Below are 17,445 nucleotides of genomic sequence, written 5' to 3' on the forward strand. Positions count from 1 at the left end.
ATTCCAGCAGAATAAGCTATTTGTGTGCCCCAAAATAATTATCATGTCATATACATTACAGATTTAATTAATTCACTACACATTATTAAAGTCCAGATTTCTGAGTTCTTCCCGAATCAGGTGGATTTGCAGTTGGGACTTCCCATTGCATGCCATACTAACAACTGTTCTCCAGGTCTGAAGACCAAGAGGGACCTTTCAAAATAACAGGGTCAGAAATCTTTTTCTTAGGGAGTATTCAGACAACACTGAAATTTTCTGTTATTACAATGGAGCTTTTGGGGCATGGCAGTTCATAGCAAACCAATCCCTCTTTTGCAGATTTTGAAAGATCTATCAGCACAGTAAGAGGCCCAACATTTAGGGCTTTGGGGTGTAAAGGTTTCTATGCCCATATATTAACTTTTATAATTTATAAAAAGTCATTCTCCTTTTCTACAGTGTTCTAGCTATTGTTCCTAAATTAGCAGAGCATCAGGTACAAGGAGTCGTCTCAAAACAACCCAATTTCCATACCAAGCTGCCCATTTTCCTTCCTTTTGATTTACTAGGTTGTTTTTTTCAGATCCAAACTATGCAAGATAAGCACCAGTTATCACTACAGTCGTAGGGACGCTGTTTTGGTTCTGCTTGTAGGTGTGCATTAATTTATTTATTTCACAAACCATTACCCCTGACATGAATAAAAGGAGAGAAAAGCTCAGTTTCTGCAGATCCCACTGTTTCAGCCCCATGACACCCAGCACAAGTGCATTAGACAGAAAGGAACCATTGTACAGGAGCAATGTGTGAGGCAACACCTTGGTGGGGAGAGGCAGGGATCCAAGGACAGAGGAGTGACAAATAGCATCCTACATGGATGGAAAAGGTCACTGCAATAAAAGCAACCTGGGGAACTGGGAGCAAGTGGAGCGTTGCTACAGACTGGAAGAAAACAAAATCCAAACAAACGGAACAGAGCAAGAGACAAAATTTCCTTCACGTGTGGATGTGACAGAATGAGCTGTGGAATCATTTTGGGAGCTGATAAAATGGAGCAAGATTCCCTCTATGCCTTGATGTGAAATGATCTGAAAATTAAGCATTTACTCAGGCCAGTAATTAACTTCTACAAACATTCAAAGTCCTTGGCTTTCTGTGTAACAATCTGTCAGAAACATGAATTATGCATATTTGCAATGTAATAAAAAAGGCAATGTTTAGTTGATTTCCTTCCTTGAGAAAAAAACCCATAATCTGTGGTTTTAGTCTGCAATCATTTCAAACACTGTGGGAATTACAGACTCCACAGGAACTGGATCAGTTCAAGACTTGCACTGGATTTCCTACTCCTTGCAGTCAGCAGTGCACAGCCACACCAGGGCAGACACGGTGTGAGCACAGAGCATCACCAGAGAGCCCCTTCCAACAGCACACTCAGCTCTGAGTGCAGCCCATCTGAACATCTGCTGCTTCTCCCAGGAGAAATCTGTGTAAAAAATGCACTAAAATAAAGCAGCTGTTTAGTGGAGGAACCACAGATTTTTATTACATTCCCACCATAGCAGTGTCTGCACAAGGTAGCTAAGCTGAGACTGTGGGAAAGACAAAATCCTGGTCTGCAGAAGCATTGAGCAGCAGAAGACAGGAGTCATCCTTACAACATGGCTTATGCATTTGAAGAGCTGGGTTGGGAAGCAAGAGGAAAGGATGATTTGCTTGGCTGAGCTCTGTTTTCAGCTGTTTTCAGCAATAAAGCTGTATGTGCAAACCCTTTTAGGGCATGTGCTCCCAGAGGGCAGCAGGGCTGTGGCAGGGAAACACAAAGGGAAAAATATTCAGAGGAAAATGACAGAGTCCAGATTTCTTTCTGTTTATGCTGAAGGGATGTTGCAGACATGCATGGGAGAACTGCCAGGCAAAGAGTAAGGCATTAATAGGGCAAGCAAAAAAATAACACTGAGAATAATTAATAACCACTGATCATTTTCCCCAGTGATGTGCAGAAGTTTCCCATCTCCTGTACTTTTTAAAATAAGACTGAGTATCTTCTGAAGGAAGGAAGGCTTGAAGGAAAAATTCCTAATTTTGATTGATTTAACTGTGCTTTACCTCCTGTACTTTTTAAAACAAGACTGAGTATCTTCTGAAGGAAAAATTCTTAATTTTGATTGATTTAACTGTGCTTTACACGAAGACAAACTCAGTTTCTGGAGATGTTAATGTGATAAATAGGTGACATATATTTACAGTTTGCCTGATAAGATGCTAATATGTATAATCATATTAGAAACAGGTATCAAAACTGTAAATCCATTAATGTAATTTTATAACTAGGAGTAATAATTAAGCACTAGATAAATGCACAATTTATCATTTAAATAAACCAGAAGTGTATGGCATATCAAAATCAGAAAATCCATAAGACAAGATATTGACTCAGATGAAAAATGTCTCCTTGCTTTCAAGTGTTTATAATGGCACTTATTTGGATTTATAGGGAGAAAGAAGGAAGTTATTAAACTTTCTGCTGTTACAAAACCAACCAACCAAGCCACCCACAGAACCTTCTGGATACAAATATTGCAAAATATTTTGAAAAAATGACACCCTCAATTTTAGGTTCTCTGTGTTGTAGCCCATAAAGTGCAAACAACTTGTATATGCTCAACTCTTCACTTTCAGTCAGCTACAATATTGTGTTGGTAGGCAGCTAAAAACATGAAACGTTTTCTGAATGTTGCCTTTCCACATAAACAGCAGCACTATCCACTATGGAAGTTGTCAGGACCGTGCCACTGCCGGTGAAGGTGAGATGGAGTTCAGAAGATTTAAAACTCTGTATCAAAAGACAAAATTATTGAAAGCCTGGAAAGTTCTTCCCACACAGCATCACTTACAGTAGGGACTGTTAGCAAGAACATTTCTACACACAAAGGGAAAACACACAAACAGCATCTGGACTCAGCATACAAAAGAAAGAGAAGAATAAAAAAAAATTTCTGTTCATAATTGCCGTATCCTCAGTGCCTTTCAGTTTTCAAGTGAGGTACCAAGTCTAGGCACTGATTTTCTGGGCGCAATGACACTGAGCAACAACATCCAGCCTTTTAAACTTCAAAAGCTTCAACAGCTTTCCAAAGTTTCCCAGTTATTGGTGATGCCTAAGAAGCTGCCACGAGACAGAAGTAGTATTGGTAATGAGAAAAGGCCACAGCCATTGAGGTGTGTCCCAGCCATCAGGGAAGCTGTCAGAAAACAGCAATACACAAGGAAATGGAAACTTGGGAAGTCTCTGCTGCAGCTGATTGCTGGAGGGGCTTTTATTGCTACAGGGGTTCCCAGTTCAACACATTTAAAAACCTTAAACAATCAAAAGCAACTAACAAAAAAATATATATGTATATATCTATCTCCAACTCTCAAAACCATGGTGAGCTTAAAAAAACCCCCGTAAACAACAGAATTCAAGTCTGTTCTCATTTCTACAGCTTTTTGTAATTCATTATAATTTTTATTACCATAGAACCTTCTGTTTGCGATTTGAGTGTGGCTATTATGAATTCATAAATTAATAAATATAATGTTTCTGCCATATCTTAATATCCAGAATCACGTCTTCAGGCAGAAATTCAGACATCTGCAGGCATCATCAACACAGGGTACAGAGATTAGCAGCAGCAATAATATCAGTAAGAGCTGCAGCAACATGGAGCTGATACTTTAGAAAAAGTACACCCTTCAGTTTCAGCGGGAAAACATTGTTCATGCTGTTCCCTCCATTTCTAATTCCAGATCTAAACTCTAAAATTAGACTATGCTCAAGAGATGGAACAGAATAGGAATGTAACTGGTCAGTAAGGATTTAGAGAAGTATTAGAACCAAATTTTGAAAAAAACCAACGAACACATAATTTACTTTTAATTTGTAAACAGAAATAAAAATTATCAGTCTACCACCCTTTTTCTGCATTGCTGTAAGGCAACATCAGAAGAAAGTTCCTTAAGGCATTTCCTTGTGAATATATTGAGTAAGAGCCACCCTTTCTCAGGACAATTGCATACACAGCTGCAATGCAGGGCTGCCTTTTGGAGACAGTTATAGAAAAGCACAGGAAATAATTTAGGAACCCAAAACCTGGAACCTTTACTGATTTTAACTGTTGCTGCCCTAACCATAACTTGACAAATTCTACAATGTAATATTCTGAAAGATGTTCCAAAGGATGCTGCTGAAATCTTAATCATATACAGCAGCTAGGACAGGAAAGTGATGGCGGAGGAGGCCAAAATTTCTTTTGGATTATTGTTACTCCCTACCCGACCTCAGAAGGGATGCACAGAGATCAAACAAAACCAAAGCAAAAGTAAACAAACACAAGAGCAAACAACAAGCAGCAGAGTGAAACAACACCCTCTCTCCTGGCCCCAGCTGCAGTACTGATAAGAGGAGGAAGATCCCAATTCCTTTTCTCCCCCATTACCTACTGAGCTATCCAAACTCTTTTATTTACTCTCTTAAGTGAAACAAAGGCAACTGTTCATGAGGACTAAAAAAAGGAAATAAATAAAGCTTTGGATTCTCAATATTTGCGGCTGCCAATGTATTTTCTGTCCTGTAGGTTCATAGGTACAGAAAATTGAGGTTTCCATTCAGCAGGGGGTGATGCTTCATCATCTGAAGGGATGTAATCATTTTTCTATAGGATTCATTTATTTCTTAAAGATGACAATAGCTGTGCATTTTAGTTTGCATTATAGTGTAGAAACTGGAAATATTTCTTTATTTGATGCCAGATTGTAAGAGGGCTATAAAACAAATACTTCCAAGCACTCCCAGCAGAGAATCTAAAATAAGTTCTCCAGCTACAGTGCATTAATGAAAGTTCTGGTTTCTTTCAGAAAAGATTTTTACAAACTTGATTAAACTGCATGGAGGTGGTGGTAATTACACATTAATAATAATGAAATTCTATAGACAGGTAGTATCTGTGGAACACAGGAGATCCATCTAGATATTTATACTAAAAATAATGAATATTGATATTTTATATGATATTTCCACACAATAGGCTCATAAGCAAAAGAAGTCTTGTTCTTTATTCCAACTCTAACTAAAAGACAACATTAAAGAGCAATTATTTCCTTCAAGCCAACCTTTTTCTCTTTCCTTCTCTCCTTGCTGCCAAAAACTGCTTGTGAAAAAATCAAAGCAAACCCTGTCTTCTAAGCAGCATCCAAACTACTCCATGGGCAGATATTGTTACACTGAGCCAAATGCTTTTTATCGCTGTTCCTGAGCCAAAAAGACACATTAACACCAAAAAAAAAAAAAAAAAAAAAAAAGGTACCCTCCCCCCTTCCAGTTAAACTCCAGCAAGTTCTTGACAGCAATCATGACAATATCTAAACCACAATTTTCCCCCAAATCAAAATATTCCAGAGATCATTCTGCTTCTACTTTCTCATTGCTTGAGTGGTTGAAGCTGATAATTGTGACAATTATGGATCCATTATATGAAAACCTAATGTGTGAGTAGGTCTATCCTGTGTCTTTTACTCGGGCTGAAAAATGAAGAAACAAACAAATTGGTTTTGTGTCGTGAGTTCAAAATTTGGTTTAACAGCAATAAATCCTCTCTAGTAAAGGCAAAAGTGCAAACAACAAAAACCCATCTCTTTCTCCCACATAAGGTTGAAAACCAGCCTGTTATATTGTATTTTGACTGAAGCCATTAAAATGGCATTTCAACAAGCTGAGTTATATTACCAAAAAAATATATTAAACACATATGAGGAGAAGAAATAAACCTGTTCCTATTGTTACCTGTAAGAAACCATCTCAGGAAATGGTATGGCAGGAACTGACCTTCTTTTAAAAGGAAAAAAAAAAAAACCACTAACTTTTCACGGCTAAAAGGTCTCATTTCCTTCTACAATGTTTGTGTTTTTCCAAATACTATCAGCAGGTGCACTAGATTTCAAAAACCTCTTGTCCTTCATCACATATAATTGTGCTGCATATTATATTAAGAAATACAAGCAGAGGAATGTAAGTGATGGGAGTTCAATTAAAACCAGCATAATATCTCGTTGCATAGAAAATGATCCTGCAACTGAAACAGGTTCTAATGAGAGAAAAAAAGGAATACATTTTCACATATTTTTAATTACATAGAACTTCCTCAAACATGATTTTTAATAATATATTCCATTAGGTTAACATCATAGTTAAAGAAAGTGCATTTTCTGATTTCATTTCAAGTTTGATTTTGAGCAATTATTGTGTCATTGTTCTGCAGCAGAAAGGTTGAATTCATTTACTGTGTGGTTATGCTAGTTATGATTGATGTCGCTTCTCCAAATGATAAACCAATCACCCCGATGATGTAATGTCATTTTAAGAGTGCTATAATCACATTTCTCTCAAACTGGGACTTCTGATGAGTTCTAACAAAGATTTATTGTAGATTAAAGGCCTTCATAATATCAACAATAGATTGCTCATTTGATAGAATATTTGATTAGGTAGTTTTTTCAGGCAAATGATTTTTTTCCATATATATTAAGCATGGCTCTTGTGAAGGGCACAGGGCAGCATATGGGGATGAGTGGTCCTCATATCCAAAAAGGTTCATCTTAAACCTGTTGAGGAGCCACCTGTAATTACAGAGCTTGAAGCAAGAGAAGTATCCAATCAAACACGAGGAAGCTTCTATAGTGTAATTAGTAGATTACACTATTTCATATGGTGTATTCATATTTAATATGAATATTTCAAATATTTCATATTCAACATGTACCTTGAAGACTAGGATAGAAATATTTAAAGAAGCAGCTAGAAAATGCTAGTAAAAAATTATGAATGATTGACCATTATCTGGGATCTAAGCCTTACATAGAAGCATCTACAAATCTTCCTTTTTAACCCAAGCCCAAATTTAAGCAAAATATTTACATTTAATTACTGTCTCTCAAATTCAAATGTCTGGATCTATATTGCTAGGTTTCCAAAGGAACTAAAAAAAATATACTAAAAAATTTAAAAAGAAAAATAAAGGAAAAAAAAAAACCACAACCAGAGTATGATCAAGGTTTTCTTGTCATGTAGATAGTAAAAGCCACTCTGAAAATCTTTCAAGGATAATGATAAGCCACAAAAAGTAGTAACTTTCTCCAATTTAATGTATAAGTCATTATCTGTCGTATTTTCCTATAAGCTCTAAAAAGAAACATTGTGAGAACTAAAGAAAAAAAGTGACACCACTAGCAAATGCTCATTATTTTCCAGAGGACCCATTAAGTGCAGAATAACTCATGCTACAGAACACTCCGTGGTGATCAAGCCATTATGCATGTGTGTATGGTAAAAAATATTTTAAAAGGACACCTGCATCTTATACCCTGAAAATTAAATGTCATTATACATTATATTACTGTTTATTAAAGAAGTAAATGGGATATGGGGAAAAAAGTGTTAAAATGTAGAATAAACAAAGCAAAGCCAATCAGAGGATGCCAGAAAGGTTCCTTGGGTCAGCCCACAGAAACAACTGTTAAACACAAAGCTTTTCAGGATACAAAGAAACAGTGATTATGATTTAAAATGAAACATAAAGAGCTCTTCCACCAAATTTTCTGATGTTGTTTTACTGACACTTCCTTCATTTGGCTTCCTAAGAAAAGCCATGCTGCTTCCCTCAGTCCCAGCAGTGGCTGTAATTACTCAAGTATCCACCAAGTCTCTTTTTTTAGCTCAGATTCCCTGACCTTGATTTTCTTCTCCTTATTTCATCCCTCTCCCATTTACTTTTTCCATTCCCCTTTAAAATCTCATCAACTGCTTGATCCACCACACCTTTCAGACAGTGTTCTCTCACCCTTTATTCCTTCCTTCAGCTGTGAGCATTCCCTGTTCTGAGCTCTGAGACAGGCAAGCATTCCCCCCTGCACACAGGTAATGATCCCTCACCAACCCAGGAACCAGAGCTGCTTTTCCCATGAATATCCCTTTACATTTCTCTGCCCTAAGGTCCCCTGTCATTTTATTTCCCTGTTACTTGGACCCACAGGTGCTTTTGTGATTCTCCACAAGCTGATCTTGTTCTTAGCACCCTGCCATCACCTACTTTCCTACCCCACCATCTTCTCTGAGTATTTTAATGTCCTGTGAAAATTCATTGGGAAACTCCAACTTCTGCTCACTGTCTTTCAAATAACTGCTCACCATGCAGGAACCTTCCCTCTCACCCTGTGCTAGGTTAAATGCTTCCTTGAAGGCATTTAGTGACAGATTTTGCTGAGACCCTTTTGAAAACACAAAAACCCTTCAATCACCTGGATCACCCTTTTTCAGAAATGGCTGAGCCCTGCAAAATCCTCTTGAATGTTTCTAAGGCATGAAACTACACTGACTCAAAGATGAATTACACCCACTTCCTGGCCCCCTCCCCATTTACATGGCTTCTACAGAGTTGCCCATTACAGACTTTGACACCTGCAGCTCCCAGATCACCCCAGATCTCTTAAAATCCCCTCAAAAGTGGCATCATATTTTCCAATACACTCATGGGGCAAGGAAGCACACTCAATTTCTGAATTATTTGTTGTCATTATATTGCAGGGGTTCTATACTGTTGTCTCCTTATCACAAAAGTTTCATACCTCCTTGATGTTTCTCGTGGGCAGCTCCTCAGAGCACTGACTCTTTCTTCTTCACAAAGCAGCCAAGTGACTCCAGTTCCTCTCTCACCCAGCCACCCCACTCTTTTATAGCATCTTCTGCTCATTGCTTACAGCTGTGGCCTGTTAAAGTCAGGCCTGTCCTAATCTTTGATAATTGGCCCAGTTGCAACTCCTTAGGGGTAAGATTACTTTCTGCACTACCTTTATTTTCTTATAATCTATCCTCCTAAAATTGTTATTTCTTTGTGCAATGATATTTTAACATAGCTGAACAGGGTTAAAGGAAAATTCAGGATGGAAGGAGTGCAGGAGATGCAGCACATGTTGCAGTTAAGACAGCCACCATACACAGAGTATCATCATACAATATCAGAAGGCTTCAAGCATCTGCCCCTCTTGTTCTTCAGCCCAACCCTTTATCCCCTCATGTTGATGCCCTGCCCCTGTGTGCCCTCTGCTCCCTGTGGTGGTTGCTCAGTGCCCCTGGGCACTCCATGGCTCATTGCTGTCAGTGATGCTCACCTGCTGCTCACAGCTGTGCCCATGGGGATGGGCCTGGGCCAGCCCCACTCCAATCACCACAAACTGGTGCCTACATATGCCCAGTCCACTGTCCTGCCAAGCAAAGACAGCTCTGAGGTCAGAACAAGCAGCTCAGGATTTCAGCCAACCTGTTCTCAGAAAGCTCCAAGGACAGAGGCTGGACAGGCTCCCAGGGCCACCTGCTCTAACCCAATGCTTAGGGAAAAAATGATCCCTAATGTCCACTCTGAATGTTCCGTTTCAAATTCTGCTCCCTGCTCACCACCACGCCCAGCCCCTGTTAAAGAGGGGGTGTTCAGGTGTGTGCCCCACAGTCCCACACCACACAGAACCTCCAGTGCTGCTCAGAGCTGCCTCATTACACCAAATTTACCCCTTGGGCAGACCAGAAACTGCATAGAAGCTCCACACCTACTGTGTTCAGTTAAATAACACAGAACATGTATCTCTAATAATAAAAAAAAGGTGCTAGAATAGCTTCTTTTGATTTGTCTGTGTTTCTAAAAAGGGACTGCATCTTCACTCGTCAGTTTTTGGCTGTCAAAATGAAAAGTCAGCAATTACTAACAAAAAATTAAAATTAAAAAAAAAAAAAAAAAGAAAAGAGGGAAAAAAGAAGAAAGAAAACCCTAGGCACTACAGATTCCATGTCTGATAGAGCCGCAAACGTTTTAAAACAGTGGCCTGAAAGACAAGAATTAATTTGCTGAAAAACAGCAGATCTTAGTTAAATGTGACATTGTAAGTACAGAACCAGACAGATTCAGAAACAAGATCAGACACAGACTGGCAGAAGCAACATGCATTTTTAGATACAAAACCTCATCACCAAATGATATATTACATTAGCCCATGCAGAACAAAGAACCATTGTGTGTACATTTCTCTCCAGATGCAACAAGGAGCAGGAAACCTACTTTGAAAAATAAATCCCTCTGATGACAAGAATTCAATAATATTTTTTACACAGCTCCTACCATACTTCAAACTAAAAATCTCTCTATAGTAAAATGAAGGAACACCATCTATGATGGATTGCATTTCCAGGAATTTTCCATTAAATAAACCAGTAAGATTTTCTTTGCCCCATTTCCGTAGATGCTCTCAATTTTCTGCTGATGCAGGAACACATTTGCACACATTCAAAAAGAAGGCATAAAACTGGCACAAACATGTCACAAACAAACTCCATATGTTTGCAATTTCCTTACCACTGCTGGAAGCCTGCTGTGGCCCTGAACACGCTCTCAGCAGATAAGAATTAGGAGAGAACTCCTCGTCAGGGTTGGTGTCCATGATTTGATGGGACGTGTTGCTGTCTAGCAACGGCATCTGGCAGCTGACTGGTGGAGGGTTATGAGAGCTGGGCAGCTGGGCAGAGGGGAGAAGGCTGGACGAGGATGTGGGTGGAATGGGACGACCTGGGAAAGAGGACAGAGGGATCAAAGATCAGCAATGAGTGCAATGAAAAAACCCCAGCAGCCAAGTCACGGCACTGTCACCTTCCATGGTTACACTCCATGACTGCCATGCTCAGCCCCCCAGTCTCCCCACTGGTACCAACCTGGCTCCTTGTGTCACATTTCCTGAGATTACATCACATCTGTACAGCTATTAAAGTAATAGTAGTGTGCTAATTGTTTTTTTTTGGTTTTTTAAGCAGGAAAATTGCTTCAGCACAGGAATCTCTCAGAGGCAGGAAACAGGGCTTTCTTTGAGCTAAGAATGCTGTGAACCTTCCCAGATCCCACTGAGAGATGTGACAGGAGGGGACAGCAGGACTGAAAGGCAATTATTCCACTTTAGAGACGGGCTAAACTGGAATCTGGGCTGGCAATTCTCAGCTCTGCTGTCCTTCCTCTCCCATTGCTTTCTTCACCAGAGCTGTAGGAGCAGAATTTCCTGCCCAGCCAGGTTAATTCCAACCCTGAAGCCCATTAAGGAATGGGTATGAAATACTTCAGCCCACAGCAACAATATGGTCTTGGTCACACAAAGCAGTGACATCAATTCAACAAAAAAAAGTTCATAATTATGCATCCTATTCTTTTGTTAACTCCCATAGCTTTACATTAATCCATTCCATCAAATGCACACAGATGAAGACAGGTTTTTTTTATTATTGTGTGGTGGTTTTTTTTTTTTTGCATTCCAAGTTTATCTAGTACATTGAAGAAATTCTTCATGAATAATTTAAATGTAAGAAAATATGACCTTTGTGATACTGCCAAAGTCTGTGAGGCAGAGATCTGCTACAAATGTTGAAACATAGCAAAACTACATAAAATGCTGTATCTTTATTTCCATCATTCTTAAAGAAACAGTAGAGAGAAAATACACACTGATTTTCTCACTGGTTATACCTTCATTTTTGTGAATCAAGGACCCCTCACTTTATATGAATTACCCTAAGGTTTGTACCATTAAGTAAATATATGGAATCACATGAAATTCCAAATGAAGGGGGAAAAAAGCAAGAAAAAGAAAAGTTCCAGCTCTCACATATAAATTTTATTTGGGGTGCAGCAATCAACCAAAGGCACACGTAGATACTAAAAACCACCAACTTTGCACTACCTGGTACCAGCAAATAACATGAAGTACTTTCTTCCCTTCAAAAACTTTTGAAATAAAATAAATACCAGAACACAGGCAAGTAAATTTTATGATTATTTGTTATTATTTTTTTAGCCCTGGATAAACTGTTAAGACTGAATGACCAAGATATTATGTGACAGAAATGGATTTAAGCTACTCCACAGTAACTCCCACCTGCAATCTTTTATGCTGCAGAAAATTCAATATGCATTGAATATTTTCATTGTGGACTTGCATTTGTGAGGAAATAATTCTAACATTGATGATAGGAATAATTACTGTTACTATTCATGATTATGCTATTCTTATGAAATACAGCCATGAATATCCTAAACATTCCAGGGTTGTGATTGAGCAAAACCAGCTTCTAATTATTTCTTTGCAATGTGCAGAAGGAAGCAGAGAGGCTGAGGTTTGACACACCTCTGACAGGAACGTGACACTCGTGCCCACTGTGTGCATTTAATTTTCACATATTCTGGCTCTGCTTCAACACTGTGAAGTTGAAAGAAGCAGCTTTATAAATTCTAAATCTGCACTGACTCCATGTATCATATGGAAATGTAATACTATACTACAAAACTGTTGGATGTGTGGGGGTACGAGACGAAGGAAAAGATTTTTTCTTTTTGTGGAAACTACATATGGTATTTTAGAGCAATTTAGGTACAATTTTGCAGAATACATTGAGAAATGAAAAAACCCTCAAACCTTGAGAATTCTTTTGTCGGGAATGCTAATGACATTGTTACCATCATGAAATAATACAGCCCAAATCCCTGAAGAAAAGGCAAAATGTCTAATTACTGCAGCTCTGTTTGGAGCTGAGAGGAATCAGAAGGTATGAAGCTGTTAAAATGGGGCATCATTTTGGTGGGAAGTTGGCTCCTGAGGAAGATTTGCCCACAATCACGTGCTAATGGAAAAACAGAGATGCCTGTGAGCTGCAGAACCCACTGCCAGTCCATCCTCATCCAATAAACAGCCAAATTTAATTAAAACTTTTCTTGTCGGGACATTCTTGGTCTATCAAGTTGAGGTTTTTTGCATCTACTAAACATTAAACTCCCACTACACCCTTTCCAACCCTCTTTGAGAGACTCTTAAAAAACATCTCTCTCTCTCCACTCCCAGCCCCTGAAACACATAGGATCTCTTAAGACACCCAGCTTTTTGTAAAACTTGGTGGGAAATGAATTGAAAAATTACTGAACAGGAACAGAAAGACTCCATCAAGCTTTTTTGCCTTAAGAAATTAATCTAAGGGGTAACTATCTCTAGTACCACAGTCAAGAGAATGGCGTGTGAAAGTCCCAAAGTGTGAGGATGCAGTTAGGCCATAAAGAGCAGGATACATATAATTTATTTGTTACTATACACTCTTAAGTGAGAAATAAGGGGTTTGATTCATACTTACATTAATATCTTGGTCAAATAAGTTCAGGGTAACATTTAAAAGAACAGAGTAAGCTTTGCAGGTTCTATAAACCTGTCACACCCATTCATGTGTCTGCAGACATCTCAACAGTCATAATTTGAAATTTCCCAGCACTTTAAAATATTCTAAATTTCCATTGCTTCTCAATGGGATTTGCAATACCCTACAGTCTATATAAATACTGTGACATATGATAACATCATATTCTATTACACTGCTGTTTTCAAAAGTTAAAGCATGATAGAAGTTCCTACAATTTGTCTTCATATAGTAATATATTAAAGCTTCTCTGAATAAGTTTTCTATCTAGGTGAGCATTAACAGAATCCTATGTAATGGATACTTACAGTGACAGCAATAATGTAATTGTGTAACACAGTCAACGAAACATAAACCAGATACAAATGCTAGAAAGCGAACCAGGCTTAAAGCTGATATATTACATTTTCAAAAGGGAATTGTATCAGTTCTTTTCCCAATATCTGTTCATATGCATGCTCATACTGCATATACTCATGCATGACAAAGACTTGTACAGATACTGAATACAGCATTCGTAAGGCATTTTTCAAAAAGCAAGCAGCCAAGAAGAAAAAACAAATTTCCTCTCCTCCCACCCCTTTCTCCTGTCATTTCTCTTATCTTCCTTTTTTAGAGTGAAGGAAGAAATGTGGTAACTCTTCATTCAGATCTGGGCTTGCTTTGGGTTTCCACACCACACAGCACCTCAGTCTGCAAGGGCCTTCTTTTCCCTCTTTTCACTTATATTCCATTTTCCTTTCCAATCAGGCTCATGTTTCTTCACCAGCCCAGGAATCTTTATGAAACCATTCCTCAATTACTGCTACACTTTAAGTCCCTAATGCTTAAAATCTGCTGTAGAACCTACATTCAGAAATCAGGCCATGCTCACAGCTGGCAATGTCTCAAGCCCAGACAGGGAAGAAGAGTCCTGTTCATCTCAATCACAATAACACATTGGGAAAAGAGATACTTCAGTTGCTATTAGCCTGAAAGACCACACCATCACCAGAAGGACAGAAAAAAAAAAAATACAAGGAAAAAAAAAAAGACTGCCTGCAATCACTCCCAGCATGAATATACATAAATAAGAGACACAATCAAAGAAGAGATGCAAGCTGCTCATCAGTTACTGAAGGATATTTGAGATACATTTTTCATACTCTCTGTTCTTCTTCCTCCTTTAAAGGACCTGTAGGGCTTTGTGGATAAATAAAGCCCACATGTGTGTAAAACCCTGGCCTCTATACTTCCTGTCATGGTGCATGACAGGAAACAAGGAACCAAAAAAACCCTCTGGGATTTAACAATTTTGTGCAGCAATCATGGAAATATACATTCCAAAATGTGTGTGCACATATTTATATACTTTTTTATTTAATGAAGTATAGTTACCCACACAACTCTAGATAAACACGCATAATATCCAAAAGCATACATTATTTTAAAGATCTAAAGATTAATCCAAACTCCTTAAATAGCTATTTTGCCATTAATTTGGACAGGAGGGAAGATCACAGCCTGTGTGTTGCCATCTCACACTCTTAAGTTACTCATTTCAGTCAGTCTTGTCATTTACCACCCCTGAGTCCCAGGGGTGGTAAATACTGATGCCAAAGCTTCTTCTATCTGTAATGGAATTCTCAAGCTTTTTCCACTAGCAGAACCTCTCTTCTAAGGTTAGACATGTGTAGCAAACATCTGTGTAGAGTGTTCAACCCTGTGCATTTTCAGGATGAATGTCATATACCTAAGCAGCATACTGATAACTGACATTTACGAGAGAAAATCTTCCTATATGTACAGGCTTTTATAAGCAAGATGAGCATTCAAAACTTTAAACAGCTGTTAATCTTCACAATCAAGGGGTTATGATATAACTGTTCTGTTCTTCTCTAAGGATATCTGCCAGTCAAGCAGCCAATAAACAAATGCCCAGTAAAAGCTAAATTAGTCACATATATTGCTGTCAATAAAGCCCCTTTGTTCTACAGCTCTGGTCAGAAGGACCAGGGCTCAGGTGGAAAAGAGACACAAGCCAACATCTCCCTGTGCAATCCTTGGCAGGTTAGATTGCAGAAAGAAGGGAAACTTTAAGGTAACTGTTTTTAAAAAGCAGCTCTTTGAAGATGTAGTGGCATGCAAGTGTTAATGCAGGAAGCTGAGGAAGCAGAGTGAGAGCAGAAGAGTTGTTTCTCCATAACTGATGGCATCAGAAACACTGTGTAAAATACTTAATTGGCAATTAAGATTTTGACATTTACTGATTGAGGCTGCTGATATTCATGTTACACCAATACAAAGTATAGGACCCTGTGCAAAGTAATCCCATAAAATTATGTTAGTGACTTATTTGATGGACAGGATCATTAACTGCAGTTGCTGCATTGCTCATTTACACCAAAATTATACACAGAGGGCTAGCTAGCAATGGAATAGGGGGGTGTTAACTGGAGGTGATAAAAGAGAAGGATCAGATCTCGGCCTCCTTTGCCCCCTTCCATCAGGAAAGCTGGACAGAATCAGAACAAGGACCACAGGCAGGACCTGTAACAGCTCACAGCCTCCTCCACCTAACACATTCACACCACGTTTTCAAGTCAGCCTAAACTGAAGCACCTACATTGTCAGCATTGCTAAGTTCACTGTAAAGAGTGAGAAAAGCTGCTAAATGTGTCAGGAAACAATTAGATAAGTAAGGTGCACATTTTTGCAGTGCAAAGCACTATAAATTAAGCAGGTAGCTGATGAAGGTGAAACTTTCCTGAGGTACAGCACATTCAGCAGACTCTCCTCTTCCTCCCCAGAAAAACTGCCTTCTGCAGAAGAAGAAAAATATCTCCTTCTAATATGTATGCACAGCACTGCTCACCACTGGCTTGGACCCTCTCAAGGGAGGGGGGGGGCAAGAGTTATATTTAAGATATATATATATATTAAATATATATTTTTATATGTTATCTATATATTATATAACTATATATAAATACATATTTATATTTATATATAACTATATAGAAACATACTTGGTGAATTACTACAGTTAACTGACATGGGTAGGGAGCAGCATGTGTGATTTTTGTAGCTAAACTGGCATCTGTGCTTCTATGCACCAGGGGCCAGCAGAGCCCCAGCAGGAAAAGCTCTGCTCAGGGGAGAAAGTTCTCCCCCCCAGAGCCAGCAGGCTGTGCTGCCTGCTCCCTGGAGAGGCAGGACAGCTCCCAGGGGTTAGCCAGGAGCAAGCAGCAATGCTCAGCCAGCTGTGCAGAGCATTCCCTTAACCCCCGGCTGCAAACTTCAAGTGCTGCCTTGAGAAGGCTGACCTAGAACAGAGGCTAGGCAGAGTCAAAGGATAAAGTAGGCATTTATTATAAAAGGCCTCCATGGATCCACCTTGGGCAGCACAAGAGCCCAGCCAGGGCTGCACCCAAGATGAACCCAAAATGGTCACAAAATGCACAACCAGTCACAAAGTCTCTCACTTTTATAAATTTTGGTCCATATTGGAGGTAATTGTCCAACTATAGCTTTAGGCTATGAATTTCCATCCTCCTTGTTTTTCTCTCTTTAATTCACCATTTATTTATAAAACTATTTATTATATGGTTATACTTTTTGGGCCTGGAGCTTGTAACGGTTCTCCTTGGTCAAGCTGGAAAAGGATTGTTCTGTTTACCTACCCTGTGGAGAGAACTCACTAACACTCACTGTGAAGCTCAGAGCTACACACTAAAGCAGCACAGAATCTGAAAAGTATGAAAGCTGAAACTTAAGGCATCACAAGGGGGAGAGACGAAACAAAAGCCCCAAATGAAGTATGTGAGAAAAAGAGGGAAAGGAATCAAACAGTCTGTGATCATTTTCTTCAGCTCCAAGTTGTTTCCTCTTGCCTAAACTGCTGCACTTCTTCTCTAGGGCAAACAGGATTCAAAAGAGTAAAAGATAAAGATATAAATCAGGATTTGGATGACAGAGAGTTATCAGTGAAGAAAAGTACTTCCAGTCCTCCTGAAGCTCCTATCTCCAAAAGCAAACAGGCACAAAACCAGCCAAGCTAAGATTTTCACAGAGTCTATTTCACAAAAGTCAAAGGAGAAAACATGGTCTTTCTGAAAGCCCACACCTGTTTTCTGAAGTGTTTAGGTATTTTTCTGCATCACAACAGACAGTAAGGGCCACTA

General features: G+C 38.9%; 1 protein-coding gene across 1 annotated transcript in view; it reads right to left on the reverse strand.

Moving 5' to 3' along the window:
- Positions 1-17,445, reverse strand: part of TENM2 (teneurin transmembrane protein 2) — a 613,414-nt gene that overhangs the window by 212,355 nt on the left and 383,614 nt on the right. Inside the window, exon 5 of the mRNA XM_031060588.1 lies at positions 10,419-10,628. Coding sequence (XP_030916448.1) covers positions 10,419-10,628 — 210 coding nt within the window. The remainder of the gene's footprint in view (positions 1-10,418; positions 10,629-17,445) is intronic.

Source organism: Geospiza fortis, unplaced genomic scaffold (genome assembly GCF_000277835.1).
Source record: "Geospiza fortis unplaced genomic scaffold, GeoFor_1.0 scaffold413, whole genome shotgun sequence".
Classification (NCBI taxonomy): Eukaryota; Metazoa; Chordata; class Aves; order Passeriformes; family Thraupidae; genus Geospiza; species Geospiza fortis.